This window comes from Crocodylus porosus, unplaced genomic scaffold (genome assembly GCF_001723895.1).
Source record: "Crocodylus porosus isolate Cpor-Errol unplaced genomic scaffold, CroPor_comp1, whole genome shotgun sequence".
In the NCBI taxonomy this organism is placed as follows: Eukaryota; Metazoa; Chordata; order Crocodylia; family Crocodylidae; genus Crocodylus; species Crocodylus porosus.
In genome coordinates, this window is record NW_017728886.1 from 79447730 (window position 1) to 79471897 (window position 24168).

Consider the following 24168-nt stretch of genomic DNA (forward strand, 5'->3'; position numbering starts at 1 on the left):
CCAACGTAGCACTGCCGAGCCTATAAGGATGCTGCAGGTTTTTCCTCCCAAGGTGGAGAACCTTGCATTTTTTGGTGTTAAACACCATCAGGTCATCCATGCACGAGAGGAAGCTTTGCGACCGCTTGGATTTTGCTGAGTGGTCCTCCCACAAGCTGTCTGGGTAATTGAAGTCACCCATGATAACCATGGTCCTGGAGCATGCGGCCTCAGCCAGTTCCCGGATGAACTCCTGGTCAAGCTCTGGACTTTGGGTGGGAGATCTGTAGTAGACTCCCACCGTTGTCTCTCCTGTGCCATGTTCCCCACGGATTTTAACCCAGAGGGTCTCCAGTCGTCCACTCTGGTCGCCTACATCAGCTTGCACGGACATGTAGCTTTCCTAAACATAGAGAGCTACACCCCCACCCCTTTTATCTACATGAACCCTCCTGTACAGGGTATAGCCATCTATACCCGAGGTCCAGTCATGGGTGGAGTCCCACCGGGTCTCCGTTATCCCAATAACATCATAATTATTTGCATTGAGCAGGAGGACGAGCTTCTCCTGCTTATTCCATAAGCTCCTGGCATTTGTGTACAGGCAGGCAAGTGTCCCCTTGGGGGCTCTTGCCTTGCCCACAGATTGTACCAGGGCTGGGGCAAGGGTGGGCTCCCTTAAGTACTTTGGCCCACTGGCTTTGCAAGGGTTGCTCAGTGGGCCAGCAGTGGTGGTAATCCCCCATCCCACAGCGGGCTCAGTGTAAAGCCTGGTGGAGCAGGTCAGCCAGCCTGGCTGAGAAGAGCCTCCTCCCCAGGCGAGAGAGGTGGAGTCCATCTCTCGCCAAAGAGCGGGCTGTGGTCATGTGTGACACCAGCGCCGCAGTCTTTGGTTGACTACGTGGATCCTCCTCTCCCTCCTTAGCCCATAGCCCGAGACTGGGAGAATTGACGAGAACACCACCTGTGCCCCCAAACCCTTTAGCCTCGCTCCCAAATACCTGTAGCACCTCATGGCCTGGCTGGGAGTGCTCCTAGCCGTGTCATTGTTGTCCACATGAATAAGGAGCATAGGATAGTGGTCTGTGGGCTGGAGGAGTTTTGGGATCTTCTCCGCAATGTCTCGGATGCGGGCCCCCGGGAAGCAGCAGACTTCCCGGGCTAAGGGGTCAGGGCAGCAGATTGCCCCCTCAGTCCCCCTCAGGATGGAGTCTCCCACAACAAACACCTTACGTTTTGTCTTGGGGAGAGTGGGGACGGTGGGAGCTGGCAGCTCAGCAGGCTGTGCTGCAGCAGCAAGAGGTGTGTACCTGTTGCTAAGCTCCGGCAGGGCAGGGGCCTTGCTGCAGCATGCTTTAGGGTCCTTGACCAGCTTGGTCCATTCCCTTGACTGGACAGAATGGACAGAGTGGGAGGTCCTCCTTTGTCCTGGAGGGAGACTGTGGTGTACCCTCCGGCTTCCGGGGGAGAAGGGCCTGGCAGTAGGAGTCAATCTCCTGCTCACAGTCCCTGATGGCATGTAGTCTCTGGACTGCGGCCTGGAGCTCCTCCAGCTGGCATGCCTTTTTTAAAATAACATGGAACCCAGAACTGCACACAGTACTCTAGATGAGGTCTAACCTGTGCTCACTGGAGAGGCACTATCACCTCCCACATCTTGCACCTAGTACTTCCATAGATGCATCCCAAAACCACATGCATCTTTTGTGCAGCTGCATCACACTGCAGGCTCAGACTGAGTCTATGATCTGCCAAGAATCCCAAGTCCTTTTCCACAATGCTGCCATCCAACTAAGAGTCATTCATTTTATATTTGTGTTTTTGATTATTCCTCCCAAGGTGTAGCACCTTGCATTTGCTCACATTGAACTTCATTCTCGTAGCTCCAGGATCAGCCTATCCTCCTCCAGATGCTTGCAAACAAATCTTATTAGGACATGCTCCAGTAACTTACTAGGTACTGAGGTGAGGCTAACTTGTCTGTAGTTCCCCAGGTCCACCCTTTTGCCTTCTTTAAAGAGAGGGGCACTATGTTGGCACTTTTCCAGTCCCCTGGCCCATCCCCCACAACTTCATGAAAAGCACTGCCAAGGGCTCCAAGATCTCCTCTGATGGTTCAATTCAGTATCTTGGGATGAAGTTTATCTGGCCCTGGTGACCTGAATTAATTTAGACCCAATAAAAGCGCTCTAAGCATCTCTTTTGTTATCTCTTCCCTCTGCTCACCCCACTTCTTTTTCAGATAATTATTTGGTATCTGGCTTCAGCTTAATTTTTTTGATGAAGACAGCAGAAAAGTAGCTGTTGAATAGCTCCACCTTCTTTGCATTTTTTGTTAGGAATTCCTCCTGGCTTGTTACCAGAGGACCCACAGCTTCCTTGGTCCTTCTTTTCTAGTAAACATACTTATAGAACCTCTTGTTGTCCTTAACCTCCTTTGTCATATGCAGCTCATTCTTTTTTTTGTTTGTTTTTCTGATTTTGTCCCACCAGGTTCTTGCTATTTCTTGGTATGCTTCCTTGGTGACCTGCCCATTCTTCTATTGCCTGTATGCATTCAAGACATTTTAGAAACTCCTTGTGCAGTCACATTGGTCTCTTGCCATTCTTCTTGTGCTTCCATCATGTCTGGAAAGTTTCTTCTTGGTTTCCCTATACTGTACTCTTTAGAAGCACTCAGCCCTCTTGGGAGCCTTTATTCTTCAGCCTATCTTCCCGTGACACCATGCCTATTAGCTCCTTGAGTTGAATGAAATCCAATTTTTTTAAAATTTAACAGTTTCTTAAGTTTTAATCTTTATAGTATTATCACCCCTTACACTTTTAATGCACTGGGTAGCTCCAGCGGCCTAATATTAGTGTTCTGAATGGGTGTGTGTGCTGCATTGCCACTTAAATGGGTCAGGCTGGTTCCTACATCTTGTCTCAATCTTCTGAAGAACAATAGGTTTTGCCTCGTCTTACCCACTAAAGAATTTATGCAAGTTACAACCATTTGGTCAAAAATTCCAGATATTGCTGTGCGTCCTGTAGGGCTGTGCGAAGCTGTGGTTCCTCATTCGATTTGGTGGAGATTTGGCCCAATTTGGTGGCCAAATCTCCAAATCTGAATTGAATCAAAGGACCCTTTAATCTCTCCAAATCGAATCAGAACCCTTCGAATTGAATCAGAGAGATTTGGAAATATTCAGTGATTTGGACATAGACCCAGCTTTAAATGTTTTTTCTACATACGTCAAGGTAACAGGCGGCTCGTGAAGGCTGTGATGCTGGGGTGGACAGAGTGTCCCACAGGAGTGCGGAGGGCTCCCCAGAGTGCTCAGCAACAGACCCAGAAGTGGATCAGAAGCACTTCTGATCCCCCGGCCCCCCACTTCCAGTCCCCCAGCTCCCCGTGCCCCCCTGACTTGGTGATTAGTGCCTCCTGGGTCTGGGGGGACTCCCTAGCAGACCCAGAAGTGGATTGAAAGTACTTCCAGCACACTTCTGAGTTTGCTGCTGATCATGCGGGGGGGGGGGCCCCCGCACTCCTGTGGGATGCTCTATCCATCCCGGCGTTGCAGCATTCACAAGATGTGCCTGGTACCTCAAGGTATGTAGAAAATACATTTAAAGCTGTGTCTGCATCTGAATTGCTGATTCTCTGAATCAGCACTGAATCTTCAGATTCGGATTTAGCCGAATCGGATTGGGGACAGTGATCTGAATCAACTAATTGAATCACTGTCCCCAATTCAAGCCAAATCCAAATTGAGTAGGGCCCATTTTGCACACCCTTAGTCTCCTGCTATTTGCAAGTGGCACATATGTCTGTACCAGCATACACACGGGTTGTCTTTTTCATTCTATACTCCCTCTTATGACATGGTCATTTTGAGCATCTAGAAGTAATTTATATCTTTCAACATTTTTAATTTTTCAATATCATTACCAAGGCAAATTTTCAGTGAAAAAATGTTTTATTATTGCATCTTGCTGTTCCACTTATCATACAAAAATCTGTTATATTGAAAGCAAGTAATATTATGATACTCTTTTTATTGGTAATTATATAGGAGAGAAATAATATAGCAATTATGCTGATACTTAAGATGACCTAATTCTAAAACAGCTAGGCACCTCAAAACAGAATACAAACCTTGCATGTGTTAAGTTCTGTTTAGCTGAAGCATGACTATAACTTAAAAAAGTGACTACCCAAACCTTCAAAATCTAGTCATTACTTAAATTAGAAGGGCATGATGCATCTGTAAATAAGTTACTCCAGCTACTGATTGAACAGCTATTTTTATACACTAAAGGAAAAATGCTTGATAAAACCCTAAGAAATTGTATGCGCTTCCAAAAAATAATACTGAGCAACAAGCTGTGAAAATTTATAAAAATTACAGCGCACAGATGCTTGCTTCAAAATTGAATTTAAATTGCATGACAGCTACTCATATAAAAACATTAGGGAATTCCAGAAAATATTCTTAATTTATGGCTTATGTCAACACTCTATGATGCTCTGTGCTAAATGGGGAAATTAACTTTGGCCCTGATCCTAGAAAAACTTACATAAAGGTTGATTTCATTCATTGTGAATCCTGCATTTCAAGATGACTGAATTTAAGAACCCCCCGTCATAATTAGATTCTATATATGGAAAAGGTATAATTCTTTTATCATTTATAATTTTTTCAATAATTTTCCATGTATAGAATCTAATTATAGGAGGCCTGTCTTAAATTCACCCCCCACCCCCACTGGGGCAAACAGTGGCATGGGGGGCAGGCAATAAGGGGGCAGGAGGTTGGGGGGGGACAGGCAGTGGGAAAGTCAAGTGGCCTGTCTCCCACCCCTTGCTGCCTGTTCCCTTTTGTGGTGCCTGCAGCTCTTGGCACCTGCCTCTGCCTGCATCCCCCAACAGCTTGCCACCCCTGCTGGTGCCCCAGTATTGCTCCAGCCCAGAACACATGATTGCTCTGGCCCCAGGCACAAAGCACACGGTCACTCTGGACCATGTCCAGTCAGGCATCAGTAGCTGCGGCTGCAGCTGTTCCTATCCTGGCCTTGGACCCTGGATTAGAGCTGAAGCAAGAGCTGGACACAGACGATATGTAAGCATTGACAGTGGTAGGGCACAACTCTGTGCTGCTGCTGCCACCCCTGATGCTGCTGGGAATGGGCTCTGTCCAGGTTGCAGCCCCATGCCCCACTGTCAGTGCAGAAATCTGGGTGGGGAAACATGTCCCCCTGCTCCCCTCCCACACCACATCATCTATGGCTGGAGGCACTGCTGCCACTGATGCAGCCTGGCCAGATGGGCCAGAGTGACCATATGCTCTGTGTCCTGGGACACAGTGGGTCTCAAGCGGGGGATGTGAAGGACAGTGAGTGAGTGATAGGGGGTAGGGAGGGCAGACGGAACTGGGGGAGGTGAAAGGGAGCAGAAGCTGCAGCTCCAACTCTGACCCTAAACCTGGGCTGGAGATGGAGTCAGAACTGCAGCAGCCACCTGCCACCCAATTTCTACTCAGCTCCAAGAGGAGGAGATGTTTCCCACCATGTTGTATGAGGGAAAAACTGTATCTTGGATTTAAGTAAATATAGTAATCCAACTGATTCAAAGGATAAACTCAAAGAGCATAAAGATAAGTATGTGTGTAAGCTTTTTCAGGACAGGGATCTAGTACCATGAATAAGAATAGTTATTTCTGGGCTTATAATATAGGTGCTGCGTGTTGAATTCAGCACTCTGCTGTATGTAATAATTTTGTCAAACTCAGAAGATAATTCAAGGAGTCTGGTTTAATCAATGGCGGGCTAAGGGTTAAATTGGAATATTTACTATCTGTTTGAGAACACTTTAAAAAAACAGGCCTGGGTTTAGAGTGTTAATTTGCTTAGTGATCTAATCTTATTCTGTTGCTTCAGGTTTTTAAGGTCTATTTTTTGGTTATCCTGCAAACAATCCTTTACATTGAGATATACTCAAAATGTGGATATCACTGATTATAAAATTTACTCAGCTTGCTAAGTGACTATTGTATGTGTGGAAAACTGTTTCTTCTATTGTATGTGTGGAAAACTGTTTCTTCTGTGGCAACAGAATGAAGCGTCAGCTCCACATTTGTTAAAGACTTAACAAATATCTTCAACTTTGTTGCTGGAGTAGACAGCAAACAGATCAAGCTAGAGAAATCCAAACATCTAGCCTTGTTTTCCTGTAGTGAAAATCTCAAAAAGGATGCAAAAATCTAGAGACAGTTAATGCATCCACAAATGCATTAACTATCAAGATTAGTTATTTACACTACATCACATTAGCCAAGAACTATGCTTAGCACTAGTCAAAGCGGATACCATTCTTACATTACTAAATGCATGAGAAAACTCTTCATTCCCCACTCTTCTTTTTTATGTTTGAGAACATATAACACCAGCAGAGTCTCGGTCTCCCTATGTCTGATGAAGGGTGTTTGTGCCTGAAAGCTTGCAAAGAACTTTTTTCCAACTATTTAGTTCGTCTAATAAAAGATATTTCCATCTACCCAAAGAACCTTGCCTGTTTCATTCTCCATGTGAAATGGTCAGAGCACCTTGAAAACTAGTATGCTGAAAGGGACAGAGCCAACTTGATTTATTTTTTATTTAACTCATTTTAAAAGGATATCAATTTGGATTCACCTAGGATTCACATCTTAGAATTTTAAATATTTAAAAATGTTTATAAGGGTTGGTCTACGTTTTCTGCTGTATTCATAAAGGTTTTTTGGGTGGGTACGCAAGAAACAACATCAAACAGGTTGTCTCCCCCATAAATGCCTCTAAAATAGTAGTAAGCAAGAGTTTCACCTCCCAGGAACACACATACTCTCTTTCTGTCCCCCCAGCTTTGGAGAAATATAATGAGCTGTGTTCTGCCACATTAAGCACTTCTGACAGGTATATGCAATGATAATCGTGCCAAATAAATAATCTGCAAGTGCCTTGGGGCAAGCAAATGACATTCTTTTATGGCTGGAAAGCACCTGGCACATGGCAGACATTAACTGGAGTAAAGTACATAACAATATTTAACTTTTGGGGGAAATCAATCTGCATTTAATGAAGGCTTTTTTTTTTTAATTGCTTCTAGTAACACCAGGGTTGTATTACAGAATAAAGAATGAAAGAACAACTGAGAAAACATAGTGATGTTGACAGAGAACTTGTTTTAAAAGAACTGTCAGCACTCTCAATCTCAGAGTATAAAAAATGAGTTCTGATCTATGTATATAGAACATAAAGGGCTATAGGCTATCCAGGAGGGATAGAACAGGGAGGAAAGGTGGGGGTGTGGTGTTCTATGTCAAAGAACAATTCACATCCTCAACGAGCAGCACTGGGTCAGAGGAGGGGTACACTGAAGTGCTCCGAGTCAGAATACAAGGGGGTTGGGGGGAAAGGGACTTAACAGTGGGGGTCTACTACAGATCACCCAACCAGGGAGAACAGCTAGATTGGGAATTCTCAGGTCAGCTCCTGGAGGCAGTTAAGTCAAAGGATGTGGTCATCATGGGTGACCTAAACTATCCAGACATTTGCTGGGAAGAGCAGTCAGACGCTCACGTAGGTTCCTAGCCATGTTACAGGACCTTCATCTAACTCAAGATGTTCACAGTCCCACCAGGGAAAATGCCTTGTTGGACCTGGTCCTGGCCACAAGCAACGACCTGGTGAGGGGACTGCAGGTGCTCTATCACCTGGCCGATAGCGATCATCGCCTATTGGAATTCACCATCCAGCGCAGGGTGGCAAAGGCCTGCAGCAAGACAGCAGCCCTGGACTTCAGGACGGCGGATTTCATTCAGCTAAGGAGACTAGTTGTGTAGACACTGAGGTCACGGAGGGATGGGGAGTTGGGAGTCCAAGAAGAGTGGTTGTTCCTGAAGGACACAATCCTCCAAGCCCAAAGGGTGGCAATCCCAACACAGATCAAAGGGGGCAAGAGTGCTCAAAAGCTCCCATGGCTAACCAAAAGCATCCAGGAACATCTCAAAGCTAAAAAGGAGGCATACACCCAATGGAAGGGAGGGGCCATCACCAGGGAGAACTATACCTCCATTGCTCAGGATTGTAGGGGGGCTGTTAGAAATGCCAAGGCGGAGATGGAACTGGGATTAGCAACCTGGAAGAAGGATAACAAGAAATCCTTTTTTAAATACACAGTGGGTAAAAAGAAGGTTCCGGGTAACATGGGGCCTCTGCAGGACACGCTAGGAAATCTGGTGGTTTCACCAGATGACAAAGCTAAACTATTTAACAACTTCTTTGCCTCCATTTTTCTGAGCAGGGACCACATCATCCCCCCACCAGGATCCCTGATGGTCCCAGGGGAGGCACAGCCAGGCCCAGGGTCAGAGAGGACCTAGTTAGGGAACTTCTGGTGGGACTGGATGTGTTCAAATCAGCAGATCCTGATGATCTCCACCCAAGAGTGCTGAGGGAATTAGCAGAAGTCATTGCCCTGGCAGAGCTTTATGAGCACTCATGGTGCTCTGGCAAGGTGCCAGAGGACTGGAAAAGGGCCAATGTGGTTCCCATTTTCAAAGGGAGGAAGGAGGACCCAGGAAATTATAGGCCTGTTAGTCTTACCTTGGTCCTAGGGAAGCTCTTTGAGAAAATTATCCAGGTGCACATCTGCAAGGGGCAAGCAGGGAAGTGTATGCTTAGGGGCAACCAACATGGGTTCATTAGAGCCAGCTCCTGTCAGACCAACTTGGTGGCCTTCTATGACCAGGTCACAAACTCCTTGGACGCAGGTGTCGTGGTGGATGTAGTCTTTCTGGACTTTAGGAAGGCCTTCAACACTGTCTCACCCCATTCTTGTTAAAAAATTAGGAGATTGTGGTATCGATGCCTACACAGTCAGATGGGTCGCCAATTGGCTGGAGGGCCGCACCCAGATAGGGGTGGTGGAAGGGTCATTTTTGACCTGGAGGTATGTGGGCAGTGGGGTCTCCCAGGGCTCGGTCCTCGTGCCTGCACTGGTCAACATCTTCATCAGCGACTTGGATGAGGGGGTGAAAAGCACCTTGTTCAAATTTTCAGATGACACTAAGATGTGCGGAGAAGTGGGCACACTAGAAGGGAGGGTCAGGCTGCAATTGGATCTGGACAGGTTACAGGGGTGGGCAGATGAGAATAAGAGGGGATTCAATACAAGTGTAGGGTACTGCACCTAGGGAGAAAGAACCAGCAGCATACCTACAGGCTGGGGAACTCCCTTCTTGTCAGCACAGAGGCAGAAAAGGATCTTGGAGTCATTATAGAACTCCAAGATGAACATGGGCTGCCAATGTGGGGATGCAGTTAGGAAAGCTAACTGCACCTTGTCATGCATCCACAGATGCATCATGAGCACGTCCAAGGAGGTGATCCTCCCCCTCTATATGACATTGGTCAGGCTGCAGTTGGAGTACTGCATCCAGTTCTGGGCGCCGCACTTCAGAAGGGATGTGGACAACATCGAGAGGGTCCAGAGGAGGGCCACTCGCATGATCAGGGCCCTACAAGGAGAAGCTACAGGACCTGAACCTGTTCAGCCTCCACAAGAGAGGGATTCAATACTGACAAGTGCAGGGTACTTGTCAGTCTGGATCTAGTAGAAGGCTCAAGATGAGTCCCTGCTCCTCCTGAATTCCTACTCTCTTCTGTATTTATGATACTTCCCAACTGCAAATCAACAAATGATATTACTTGGTACTCCCTTTTTTGGTACCAAACCATTCCTGAAAATATTAAAGACCAGACTCCAAACCAATCCTTAAAGAATTCTGTTAGTAATCTCCTCCATCCCAACAGTTCTCTTTTTATACATCTCATTTTCATCTCCACTTCTGATAGTTGTCTATCCATTTTCCAATACGTACTAACTTAGTCTGACTAGATCTAGGTTTGGAAAACCCACAATGTGTGTCATCCCATTTTCTATTTTCTCCAGCTCTTTAATCCTTCTTTCTTTCAAAATTCACTCTAAAGCTTTGCATGCTACTGAGGTAAGACTAGAGGGTTACACTTACCTGGTTCATTACCTGAAAAACCTTATTAAAAACAGGTACTACACTTGATATTCTCCAATCATATAGTCCCCAAATAGTAAAAACATATTGTAAGATTTACTAAAACTCTTTTACTGCTGGACTTATGATTCCAGTGTCACTTCCTTCAGAATTCCAATTCACTGACTTGAGTGCATTGAGCTATTTAAAGTGTCTTGAACCACAGATGTGAGAATTCTTATTTCTGTATTCATTCCCCACTTCATCACTCTGTTTTTTCTGCATCACTGTACTTGTTGAAAACAGAGGCAAAGCATTCATTTAGTTTTTGGCGCATACCAAAATCATTTTTAATCCTCATTGCATAGTAGACCCACTTTTTCCCCCGTATTCTTCTTCTACGTATATGGCTGCATCCTTTTTCTAAACGTTTTTCTCCCTTGTTTTGGCTAAAAATTCAGATTATTTTGGCACCTTTAGCTTAAAGGTATTCCAAACTTCCTCCACATTCAAGCACGTAAATTTTACTTCACTAGTTCCCCTAACTAGTCAAAGTTTGCCCTTTTGAAATCAAATAACTTAGTTACAGAGATATTTTTCTTTATTCTTCCTGTTAAAATTCATCTGTACCACACAGGAACTCTTAAGGCACCATTATTTTCTAAAAACAGCTGTTCTATAATGTCCTCAATTCTACTTATTAACAAATTCTTCTATAACATGCTCACTCACCAAAAGTAAGTCTAAACTCAAATAGCATCACTGTCTTGGTCCAGTAACAAACTGCTGAAGGAATCTGTTGGTTTTCACATCTTTACCTCTGGAAAGAATCACGGATAATCTTGCAGTGTTAGATGACCTGACTTAAAGGATGCTGACAGACATGCAGATCCCTGTTCTAACTCATGGCGCTTTGCACTGAGCACCATTAGTTAGAGCAAACTGCCAACCAAACAGACATTTGCCTGTTGGGTGGGGATGAGGGAAGGGAGGGAAAAATCAAGTCTGCCCGCCTGTCCTGTGATTGGGGTTGGGCTGATGCAGCCCCACCGCCTCTGACCCAGCTCTAGTGCTATCTGCAGGAAGGGAGGGGGGAGGGAGGAGGAGAGGGAGGAGGAGCTGCAGGCTGGGTTGTACCCAGCCTGGACCGAAGGAGTGAAGGACAAGGGGGGACCATGAGGCGGGGGGGGAAAGGTCCAATCCATCCACCCTGCATCCAGCTCAGACTGGGCAAACCCAAGCCCACAGCTTCCCCTCTCCCTTCCCTTCCTGTAGACAGTACCAAGGGAGGGACTAGGCTACATCAGCCCACCCCAACTGCACTGACAGACTGAACCTAAGGAACACAGGTTCCCTCAGGTGCTCCACTTTGGAGCATCGTCATCTGATCCCACATTAGATGAGGATTAATTTTTTGTGCAATCAGCCACTTTTAAAGTGATCTGCAGTCGTGCATGTGTGTCATGGCATGGTTGTGGAGCACTTTCAGGGGGCAACCAAGCAACCAATATAACTTCTGTCTGTGCCCAGGACTATCGGTAGATTCTTCAGAAGTATAGCTAGGCAGCTCCATGCCCTGTACAGCCATGAAACACTACTGTCTCTGTGGTCACAGGTATCTTTGTGCCCTACCACAAAGTTGGCACTGGGGCTCCTACCCCAGTCACTCCCCACCCCCTCTCCCTTAGTCACACTCCTGGGATTTCCCTTCACTCCCATTAAGATCCAATTCAACCTTTAAGTCCTCGTCATATTTTTATACTCAACACATAGAAAACATTTTCAATCTCTGGATCTACTCTAGTGATAGGCCTCTTGAGTCTCCTTAACAATGATTCCTCAGTGATATAGTCATCTCTTTGTGTGGTATGAATGGCCCTTCCATTTCTTGCCTTCTGTTTTCTCTCTCACTCTACTATATATATTATTCTTAACCCTTCTTATGCTCCAGTTTCTAGCTATCTACCTGTCCTTCTCTTCTTCCTTGCCAGCTCATTCTCTATTTCTGTCAGTTTGTTCTCCATACTTTCCAGTGCAGCAAACCTGTCCCTACATGAATTTCTCTTCCATTGGCTGGTCTCTTTCTAGCTTACTCCTGTGTTCACATACTTCCCTAGGACATGCTCCTCACATGGATTTGCCCTTCAGGTTCTCTTGTTTAGCAGGTGTCTGAAAATCAATTTGTCCATGGCATCTTCCCTCTCTCGTCATGTCTTAAAACCCCCCATTTGAACTCCACCATCATCTCAAGCTGTACCACTAGATATCTGATTTTCTCTCTTGAACTTCATGGCTCTATGAAGTATGGAAAATGATTAATTAATTCAACATCTAAAGAAAGAGGGACACAGATATTATACTTTTTTTAATACTTAAGGAACCCAAATGACTGGTAGCTACATTTCGAAAAAGAAGAAATGAAACAAGTAAGAAAATGAGGTGGTGTTATTTTTATTGTGACCGTAAATCATTCTTTTGACAAGTTTTGTGATAAGGCGCATAATTTCCTATACTGAATCTCAGCTGTAAGTTTTATTTATTGAAGTAATTTACATAGCACCCTTCATCATGACATCTGCACTGAGATTACAAAGAACTAGACACCATTAGTGCCAAAACTGACTGAGAACAACCAGCCCTTTTCTCTGACATTTCCATCCATTAAAGTAACCCTATGCCTACAAAGCCAAATTACAAAAAAAAACCCAGTGAACAAAAGTGTATTTTATCACAAAGCTAGAGCTCTTACAGACACGAGAAACAGCAATTTCTAGATCCAAGTTCTCTGCATCAGGAATACCTGCTGCCTCCCCACAAGTCCAGCTCTGCAGATGGGTACCAGGAATACATAGGATCAATAATTATTCTAGTGATGGGACTGCAATTTTGTCTATGGCAGCCATGGGTAAAAAAAGATGCTTCATTTAAGAATCCATCTGCACCAATGGCTCTTATAAGACCTAAAGTTTATCATTCAATGCAAAAAATGAATGCCTACTTCCTCTGTGAAGGTATTGATTACAGAAGAACCTGGACAGTTCATATTGGGATGGATCGTAATCTGTTTAATTCAACTGCTGAATCACAGACAAACTATGCAGCTGTTTAAATCTGGCTTCTACTTCTATGTGTGTTATATTTCCAGCCAGCTCAGACACCTCAACAAACCTACACAGCTGCTTTGCTGTGCTTTAAATACTCCCAGTTAATTCACAAAAGCTCATTTTTGCAAGGGCTAAGGAATTTAACCTTATGAATTATCCAGATTATACCATTTAACTCCTTCCCCTACTCATCCCCTAATTTACTTCCCCTACTCATCAGCACTAACTCTGTCCTGACAGATAGACAGAACTAACTCTGTCTGTATTATTAAGCAGTGATAAAAGTGAGGAGACTAAATAATCAAAGCTGACTAAGAAAACATGCAGCTAAGTGCTATCAACATACTAATGACACTTCTGCCAAAAAGTCTCATTATCTCAACTAGCTTCAACGCATACATCTTGAAGAATTTGGAGAAAAAGTGTGAGCAGCTCATCACTTTTCTGATTGCTTAACTAATCCTAAGAAAAATATTTATAAGACCAACAGCAGACTACATTAACATCAAAATTAATCTCTGTAGCAATGTCATCCATCTGTCGAACCAATATTTTAATAAAAAAGTGTGAAACAAATTTGAATTTTTTTAAACATTAATAGCTGAAGAAAAACTGAAAAATAATTATAGCATATTACTGTATACTTTAAAACAGAGAAAAAGTGAAGACACTGAGTTTTTACTTCTTTTCATTTATGTCATACTTCTTTAAAGTAGCTTTATGTAAAGGGAGACAAAGAATAAACCAAAAAGTTCTACATCGCATAACAGAATGGCAAAGAAAAAAAGAAAGGAAATAATGACTGCAGGGAAAAAGGTCACTGTTAAGAAAAAGTATGAGCTAAACCAAAAATTCAGTTCATTACATCAAATCTTGAGAGCAGCAGTACTGTACACTATCATTGGAGTATACCTCTATCATCCATTTTAAATCACCAGCAGTCAAAATGTTCTAAGGCAAATGGCACTACAGTAGCAGCTGTGCATTACCAAATAGCCAAAACTTTTTATGAAGACCTATAAATCAAGTGACAGATATCTGTCACAAGACTATATTATTGTGTAAAATGATTCTATGTACCAGGGTACTTTAGCGCCATGAGGATGAAACAGAGTAATTCTGTTGAACAACAAAACTTTGAAAGACTTCTGTGACCCATCAAAAATGAAATAGCAATAACCTTACAAGGTATGTATTTTTGTATTCATTTAGACAAACATGGTGCTTCTGAAAGGTGGCATTGTTAGACTTTCTTGGACGGCTAACCATGCTTTGTCTGAGCCAGAAGGCCTATCTGGCTACCACAGATGCAGCATATTAACTCCCAAAGCCCATAGCCATACGAGACAGAAGCAGCTGAATGCGAATGCTAGGTCTCTTACCCAGCCCAAAGGATTAGGTACCCATTTACAGTTAGGTCAAGCTGGGGTGGCCTTCAGCTTCAGTCCAGAACAAGACTCAAATTAAGACTGGTGGAGCCATAGCAAATCACTGAAATCAGTAGGCTCCCTGCCATAGAAAGTAGTGGCAAGTCAAAATGTCTCAGCATTAAAAAGATCAATTATAAAGTTAGAGGATAGTTAACGTTCCATGCTCATTCAATCCTTAGAGTCTCCCTGCTAGGCTGAACATGCATACGCCGACATTGGGACTGAGTTCAATTAAGTTCAAAACTGGACAGAATTTGCTCAATCTTAACCTGGGTCCAGACTATAACCAGTAACCTACAACAATACTATTTATAAATGCTTTCTATTTACAGATCTCAAAGTACTTTAAAAAGTCTCTGAGACAGGCTTCAGTACACATTGCCACATATTTGGGGACTGCCCCATTTGACCATGAGGTCAGATGCCTCCATTATCAAGTGCCTGAGCTATCCAGTTCCCATATGATTAATTTTGAAATATTCATTTAGAAATCAAGCTCTTTTGGGGAAATATTTTAACTATATAGCATATACTTTGTATGTGCAAATACTGGATTACACATTAAGTCAGTTTGCTAAAGAACTCACAAATAGCTCTGCTATGTTATTAATTTTGATAACTTACCTGGGTGCAATGTTGCCTTGGGGTTGTTATTACTCTCACTGTTGTATCTTCTACCTCAACTAATTCACCTCAAACAGTCCCTTGATACTGATGGCCAGATTTTATAGTCTGGAGCAGTATATGTGTTATACTTATTTTCTGTCTGTATATTCACCCGTAATAAAATATTACTAAAAGCAAAGCCAATAAACTCCTATTTTGTAATTTTTCTAGAATTTCTATACATTTCTTATATCATCAGTGTCTGTAAAAATGCATGAAAAAAATCAAATTTATTTTTAAAAAATAGCCACTCAACTAATTTCTTGCTTACTGTACATCTGGCACTAAAGTAAGCACAAGGTTCATCCACAAATCTAGGAGGTACCTTGACTACCTGAAATACACTGATGAATGATCACTGATACACTTCAAAGAATATCCATTAATTTTACTGGGTCAAATAAAATGCTATCAGAGTCCAGAGTTACAAAAGTAACAGCCTCCACATATAATGGTCCATTTTTTCTGTCTCTCATCCCACTGTCCCCACCTTACAATCTAAGCCTCAGAGAAATGTTTCAGTTTAACTCAACTATCATGTCAGAGGATATACTGTTCATTAAAAGAGCCTCTCTTATGTGTAAAGAAATCATAATAGGTGAAGAAAAACAGTGCATTAGTTCAATAAAATCTTTACTGCTGCTAGAAGACATAGCTATTGTTAATCCTGATGGCTTATATTGGAGACTGACCATTATCTGTTTTATTTGGAGTATTAGGTAACAGTATTAGAACAAAACGAATATTCACAATGTACAGTAACTTATCCCACCATTTTTCTCACAGAGGTGGCTCAGTGGGAAGTATTTAAAATGTAAAAAAATCAAAAGCCTAAAGAACAACTGGCAACATTAATTCAGTGACCAAAATTGTTCCAGGTTTATCCTTCACAAAATACAGTAATATGCCTTGATAAACAAATAGTATTCACAAATAGAGGATTTTTGTCAGGATTCTGTTACTTGGTCGGGGGCGGGAGTTATTAACTACCCTAAGCAAGCATGCAGTCATCATTAAGTCATTAAAAATGAGTCATAAGTGATAACAGATCATGCTTAAACTAACAGAAAGACTATCAAGTCAGTTGTGTGATAAAAACAATTTTAAAAGGAAAAAAACAAACCAAAAAAAACCCTTGATCTAATTCTTGTTCTTTAAATTCAACAAAATGTGGGACCATCACAAAAGCAGTTTACTCAAGTAATTAAGGACTACGAGGGGAGGTAGGGGCAGTACAGAGCTAAGAAGTACCCCTTCAAACTATGCAGATCCCTCTCCCCGGAATGTCCTCACAAAGGTCTGAGCCCTTCATGCAATGATCCTGCTCCTTTGACCTCAACAAACGAGTCTATCATTGGCTAAAGTTCCTGACCTCAGTGTTTGGGTCCTAACTCTCCTTTGACAGGGATACAAGACACAAAGTTATGACTGCTATAAGCTGTAATTCAAAGTAGATTTTCTTTATTTGAGGGAGCATAGGACAGATTCCAACAGCTCTCACACTCCATCCTTACATATTTTCTCCTGCCACAGCCTCAGACAGTTTTTGCTTCTTTGTGGGTTTTACAGCATGTTTTATCTTTCTTCATAATGCATAGTGGAAAATGGCATCAGATATTTTATAATCAGATTGTTTTACTTCTCTCAGGTAAAAAAAAAAAAATATCAGACTTCCCCTTATTTACCTCACCCCTCAAAAAATACATTTGCATATTACATACTAAAATGAGCCTGAGGATACATAGGATTTTCTCTGGTCAAAGCAGGTATCTCATGACGATCAGAAAAGACACAGAAATTAGAGATGCTACTTGTATGAAATATCAAATGCATTTAAAACAGACGATCACTGCTTTTAAGTGGTCTACTCATCTGAATAGCCTCGGGTAACAGGTTTTTATCAATGCTTACATTTTAGTCCAAGAAAAAGAAAGAGAACTGGTTGAAACTGATAAAACAAACAAGAAAGTGTTAGAAGAATGCTCTCTCCTCTCTTGGTTTCCAAAAGCATCCACTCTTCTAAAACAATCCAAGTTCCTACACATCAGGGTCATTTCTGCAATGTCTACACTGATTGGCTTCAAAGCCCACTCACTGATAACCTATACTGTAAATGCCAAAACTTTGATGCTACAAACTCTGCCAAACTGGGTTCAGCTGATAACGCTGCCAACTGCCTCAGAACCTACCTTCTCCTGTAGCTTATATGTAATTTACTCATGTGTGGTTAAGTTTTATGCAAAAGAAATCTACTAGAAGCAATGTCACAATTCCTGCCCTCTGGTTGTTCTGCACCCTCTACCCTTTCTACACTGCTTCAAAGTTAAGACATGCAGTCCACAACCTGATCCTAGAAGAGTTCCATTTTGCACACATAAGCCAGGTACAGCTATTTCACTCTTACTGGTCTAACTATTTGGAAACTGGTCTATATTCATAACAGAAAAGACACATAATCAGTTGATAAGTGTAACAGAACAGAAGTTCGGAAAACAGACTAGTTTAAAAATTACGGAACCCTGTCTAAGATTTATTCCCCTCCACCAAAGGGCAAATATGCATTCTGTTTGTTACCAATATAATCTATGCTGCTTACAGAAAAGCACGTAACTTAGACTGATTCTACCTTGGGATTTTTGAGTGTCTGTACCTAGCCATGTCTGCTGCACTGTGGGTGCATCTACATAGGCAATTAATGTGACGCAATAAACTCTAGAACAGTTTGAGTTAGAGTAAACTGCTCCTGGGTGCAACATCTACACATGCACCCAGGATAGCAGCAATTTGAGCCAGAGTGGAGCAGGTCCCTGGCTGGCTAGGCTGACTAGGAGTAATGTATGCCCACAGTCCACATCTACATGTGCAGTTAATTACTCTGCCGTAAGACGGTACTGCCCCTGAGTGGAGTTTTTTAGTTTACAGCACCCTAATTCCAGCTCAGGTGTAGACTGTGATCCTCTACTGCAGAGCTAATTAATCTATTCTGCAGTAAAGCATACATGCAGCTACATCCTCTACGAGGTACTGTGCATTCCCACGCAGCAGCTCCCCCTTCCCTTTTGAGACCAATCCAAGGTATATTTGTCCATGCTCTCAGACAGACCTTTGGTGCCAAGAGTCACTATTGTGCCAAGAGTGCTATTGTGTAGAGTCTCATCAAAACAGCAGAAACTCAGAAGCATTCTCCTCCAATAGTGGTACTATATTTAAGAGCCCACAGATTACAGCTGACTCTAGGATGGGGCAAGGAGTAAGGAGCAGTGTCCCAACTTGCATTCTAAGTCATACACTAGCTGTAGTTGCTTTGCCTAATACAAAGCCTGATCCTTGCTAGTGCCAGCTGGTGGCACAAGTTATTCCAAAACGATAAGGAGTAAATAAGATCAAAGGTCCATTAAAGGATGCTTTCTGTTATAGAAGGCCAAAGCATGAGGGCAAACAAACTTTTTGCTAAATATAGTAGTCATTACAGGGGCCAGCTTTTATAGGCTTGGACTAATTTTAAAGAGAAAATCAGCTTCTCCCCAAACAATTACATATATACCCTACACTACTTATTGAGAGTTCTTAAAGCTAATTTTAGAAATGTGCACCATATGTCTGATTATGTTAACCAGTATCATCTTACCTGGCTTGGCATCCGAGCAGTAACATCTCTCTATTGTTAATTAAAACTTGTAACAGGACCAGAAAGGCTTTTGCTCGAATGAAAGTTGAAGGACTTTCAAATAAACGAATAACTGTAGTAACAAAGTCCTGGTTGAGAATAAAACACAAACAGATAAATATTGTTCTTTAAAAATAAAACAATTAATATTGTCTATAAATATACAAACATTTTAAATCATGCCATTTGTATTTGTACTTGGGTTCCATCTTAGTATAATCATTTTAACAATGTTATCTGATAATCCTATTTGATAAAGTAATTTTGCTCAGACAGACTGTTCTATGGCCCAACTGGTATGTACAACCTTCCAAGCATCAAGATTGAAAGACATTTTCTACTGGGTGGACAGAATGGAAAATTTAAAATACAAAGACATGTACACGTTTCTTCTTAACACTTAAGTTATTTTAACAAATTTTAAAAGTTATGGTACAAAAATTTATAGTTATTTTTCCTTAAATTAGTAAGTTTGATAATAGTGCATCTGCTAATTTCCAGGTGAACAGGAAAACTGATGGCTAAGAAAAATTAAGATAATTATGGGCTGCACCACATCCTATATGTAGCAAACTAAGACAGTAAGGATTCTAACTCCACATAGCAAGGACCCCAGACTTAGGAAATAAAACCTTTTTTCCCTTAAGCATTCATGCTCTGCTCACACCTGCCTGTTTTAATAATATTTTAGGCACATAATGCTATCAGACCATGCAAAGAGTGGTAAGGAGAACTAAACTCTGGATTTATATAGAAAAAACAAGATTACTTCCCTTAACACCATCATTCTATTGACCACTTCTATTGACCCCCTGACATAACAAGGAATAACGGCCACAAGTTGTTGGAGAGTAGGTTTAGATTAGACATCCGCAAGGACTACTTCACAGTTAGGGCGGCTAGAATCTGGAACCAGCTTCCAAGGGAAGTACTGCTGACTCCTACCCTGGGGATCTTTAAGAAGAGGCTTGATGCCTACCTGACTGGAGTCATTTGAGCCCAGTTTTTCTCCTGCCCAGGCGGGGGGTCGGACTTGAAGATCTACAAGGTCCCTTCCGACCCTACTTCTATGATTCTATGACTTCAACATTGCTGCCAAAGAGTGAATCGGACAGGAACTTGCTAGGTTAACCGTCACTCCAGAAAAGGATAAGCCCATAATAAAGAAAGGCGATAGTTAAAATAGAAACGGTGCAAGCAAAATAATGAAAAATGCAGAATAAACTATGTCATAAAATACTTTCTCTGCTGGATCACTTTTAAAGTTCCAACAAAAACTTAACAATTGTAGATTGAAAGAAATCTCCTGCTCAGATTCAAGAAACTAGACACAAAGGTGAAGGGCTCTAAGGTTCATATGTAGCATCTGATCTTTCTTCTGAAAAGAGAAGATTCAGAATCAATGTCAGGAAGGAGTGTGCAGGAGAAGGGGAACTTTCATACTGTATGGAATAGGCTTGAGTATTATAGATTGCCAGTTCTGGTCTCTTTCCTCGTCTTGAACTGAATCCTGGACAATTCAAGGGTTGTCTTGTTAAGTCAATGCACCTCAAAAGGTGACCCCATTTTGTTTATTTTTTATTGTCAAGATGTTTATTGTCATAGCCTCCTTTTGTACTTTTTTGTTCTTGGTTCTTCCATTTCTGATTCACTGCCATAAGCATTTTTTTTTGCTTCTTACCAAATGAACTTCTGATGGCAGCATCTGGTTCTGAAAATACTATTATGACATTCTTTGGATATGACAACATATGCACTAAAATAAAATAAATGGGTGGAGCTTTATCTTTTTTCACAGTAAGATTGATAGAAGAGTGATACCAGCAGCAGTAAAAGCCTAGAGATCTATGGTAGAGTCCATTTTACTGTATAGACTGGAAATATGGGGTGATGACTCCATAGTTCATTCACAAATAGAAAAAAAAAATCTAATTACATTTTAAGGAGGCTTTTATCTCTACTTAATTTTATGATGGAGGGCTCATGTGATCTGTTATGGGGTTATTTAATGTAAGCATTATAGCTCAGTTAATAACTCTAAATTACTGAATAAAAATTAGAGCATATACCCCTATCAGATATTTCAAGAAGTGCATTTTAGAATCCTCTCTTATTCCAAATATGCCTTTATTTGGATACTTACATAACATTTATAGTGTCCTCCAGACAAATGGCATGCAAGACTTACTTAATATTTCCCCCATTTTTAAAGCAAGATATAAATTTAAGAATTAAAGATGTCAGCACGTAGACAGATATGCAGATAGTGAGATTTTTTTAAACTTCCCTGTTTTGATAAAAGAGCACTCTTTTATCTTAGAAATCTACCTATCTGAAGCACAAAAGTACAAACAATGAGAGGCCATTACTAGGCTGTGATTTACTCAAATGAGATCTGAAGCCATTATGAGCAGATGTTGTTAGACAAAGATATGTTCATGCGACAAGAAAGAGATAGGCGATCTAAATTACTTCTTGTGGTCTTGCTCATTTTTTGAGGAAATAAGAGGGAAAAGGATCCCTCCGTTAATGGGAAATTTTAAATACTGGGCTAATGAAGGAAAAAAAACAAATTTGGGTCCTCAAACCATGTATATTCCCTAGGTATATTTGCATTAGTTGCACAAAGAATAAGGGCCAAAATTAAATAAAATCCCCCTGATTCTATTATTTTACTGTATTATAGTATATTGCTATATTTTATCTTTTCATTGTATCAGCATATATTATGTTTTGTTTTAATTCAGTTTAAACTGATAGAATGTATAACATTAATGTATGCTTTTGCCAATAACCATATTACCTAATTTTATTGTTAATTTTAGTGAAAGTTGTAAATAAACTACCACTACCCAAATGGTTTTACATTCTGCATTTTGTTGATCTAATGATCAAATGAAGACTACCAGTACAATGCCAATAATTACTCTTAAAACATATAAAAAAACATTAACAGAAACTTACAAAACTAAATCCAGTGAGTGTGTTAAATGATATCTGGTAGCAAAAGTTTGAGAAGTTAGTAATGGAGAAGACAGCTATTGTAATACATGCTCCTTTTGCTTAGATCCCATTTTACTGTTATTTGTGTAAAGAAAGAACAAACACAAACGCCCTAGCAGCCCAAATTAATATTACATATTCTACAATATTTTTGTAAATGTATTTATATATAGGATGAATTCTTAAATGCTGTGACTGTTGAACATACACATGAAATGGGTTTATTGCTCTAAACAATGTAATGGTACATGTGGTATGACTTACAGTTCCTTCAGGAAGGAGCTACAAGAGCAATTTCATGAAAATGCTGGAGTCTACTCAGTAAGAGGAATTTAAAAGCACACTGGGCCAATTTATGGGTCCAAATGTAGCAGCTACAGCTGGAGAAGCTCACTCAGGGCTATGCCACTCCAGGCAATTTTAAATTGCCATAAATTTGTTCATTTGTTTTCAGAATTGCCTCCTGCTGAGACTGCAACCACACAGTGGAAACCACAACTAGCTCATGGTAAACAATCACAGACCACAGTCAGGAAAGATCTTGACAAATTTTTTTCCTCAGGCCTGTAGGTAGTTTCAGAATGATTTTACCTACCAGCGTCTCAGTCAAAAAGTTCTTATGTCCAAAAGAGCTCCAACCACTTTCATCAAGGTCTATGGTGATTCTTCACTTAGCCGTACGTGAAAAAAGGCAGCTAGATTACGGAGATTAGCAATGTCCTCCATTACTGCATTTTGCCACTATTTTTGTTCCACTCTAATTTTTAAAAACATCTTGTGAGAATTTTAGTCTCATAAACTGAAGGCTCACACAGAGGCTGTATCTTTGGAGGAAAAATTACTTTACCATATTCTAGTTCTTTGAAGAACTGTATCACGTTAGATTACCTCTCAAACATCCTTCTTTCCTCCAGTATTTGAAAGATCCTGCAATTTACATGTACCTTTCTTCTTGCTCAAGCGTTTTATTTCAGAACTCTCTGCCCCCATTCTGAAAAGAACTGGGGCAGCTGAAGGGGCAAAGTTTGAGAAAATACAGGGTGTCCCTTAAGTTTCCTAGTGACTTAAGATTTTTGAACTAGGCAATTTTTTCCACAGACACAGTTATACAGTGTGACCGCCGGACTGGGGCCCTCCCCAAAGGTGGTTCACCTTTGGTGGGGGGGGAACGCCACTGATCACACCGGATCGCTACGGGTTCGGAGTAGGTCCCTTAACATCCAGTCCCTGCCTTAGTTCTCGCCTGCCACAACTTGCTGTTAGGTTCAGTTAAGGACGGTTTCTGGGTGCTCCGCAGCCCGGGATCCCTCGGCGGTCACGTTGAGGGGCTCCACCACCCCTGCACCCCGGCCTCACGCCACCTCTAGTGCTCTCCCCTCTTTTGTGGGACCGACCTCCTGCTGATGGGCCGGCCTGCCTCGTCCTCTACTTCCCCCTATCCTGTTTGACCTGACACTGGGTCCCAGCACAGGTAGGGCTCCCCTACAATATCTTTGACTATCTCCCTGAATGTGCCTCCTCAGCTATTCCTGCCGGGGTACCCCTTTTAACTGGGAAACAAAACCTGCAAACAACTTAAAGCTTGGCCCCACAGCCCCTTACCGGCTGGGGCCTCCTATTTGGATCTCCCTGGGTCCCCTTGGGCAGCCAGGGCTGCTCGAAACATGGCAGCACCAGTTCCTCCAGTCCGGCTATGAAGCCCTGGCAGCCCAGGAGGAGGAGAAGGAAGTAGAGGACAAAACCAGGGAGGAGGCAACTCCACACTCACCGCGTTCCGCGCAAGCTGAAGGAGGCAAGAAGGCCAGGAGGAGGAAGCGTCGCATGATCATCATTGGTGACTCCATCCTGAGAGGTACGGAGGGCCCCATCTGTCACCGGGACCCCTCGGCACGCGAGGTCTACTGCCTACCTGGAGCGAGTATTCAGGACGTAACAGGGATGCTCCAAACTGTAATCCGGCCCACTGATTATTACCCCATGGTCCTAGTCCATGTGGGCACTAACGATGCGGCCAGGAGGAGCCCTGATCGCCTGATGGACGACTACCATGCTCTGGGGTGCGTGCTGAAGGAGATGGGCGCACAGGTGGTTTTTTCTTCTATCCTGCCAGTGAGTGGACGAGGCAGATGGCATAAAACGTGCATCGCGGAGACCAACTGGCAGCTACAGGAATGGTGCTTCGAGGCGGGCTTTGGCTTCCTCAGCCATGACCGGCACATCACAACGAGAGACATGCTGGGATGGGACGGGCTCCACCTTTCCCCTAAAGGTAGACATGTGTTCTCTTCTGG

The 24168-nt window shown here is 42.3% G+C and overlaps 1 protein-coding gene across 2 annotated transcripts in view; it reads right to left on the reverse strand.

Moving 5' to 3' along the window:
• Positions 1-24168, reverse strand: part of ULK4 (unc-51 like kinase 4) — a 442797-nt gene that overhangs the window by 280731 nt on the left and 137898 nt on the right. For both annotated transcript variants that reach the window (XM_019537396.1, XM_019537387.1), the window contains exon 21: positions 18836-18963. In XM_019537396.1, the coding sequence (XP_019392941.1) occupies positions 18836-18963 (128 nt within the window). The remainder of the gene's footprint in view (positions 1-18835; positions 18964-24168) is intronic.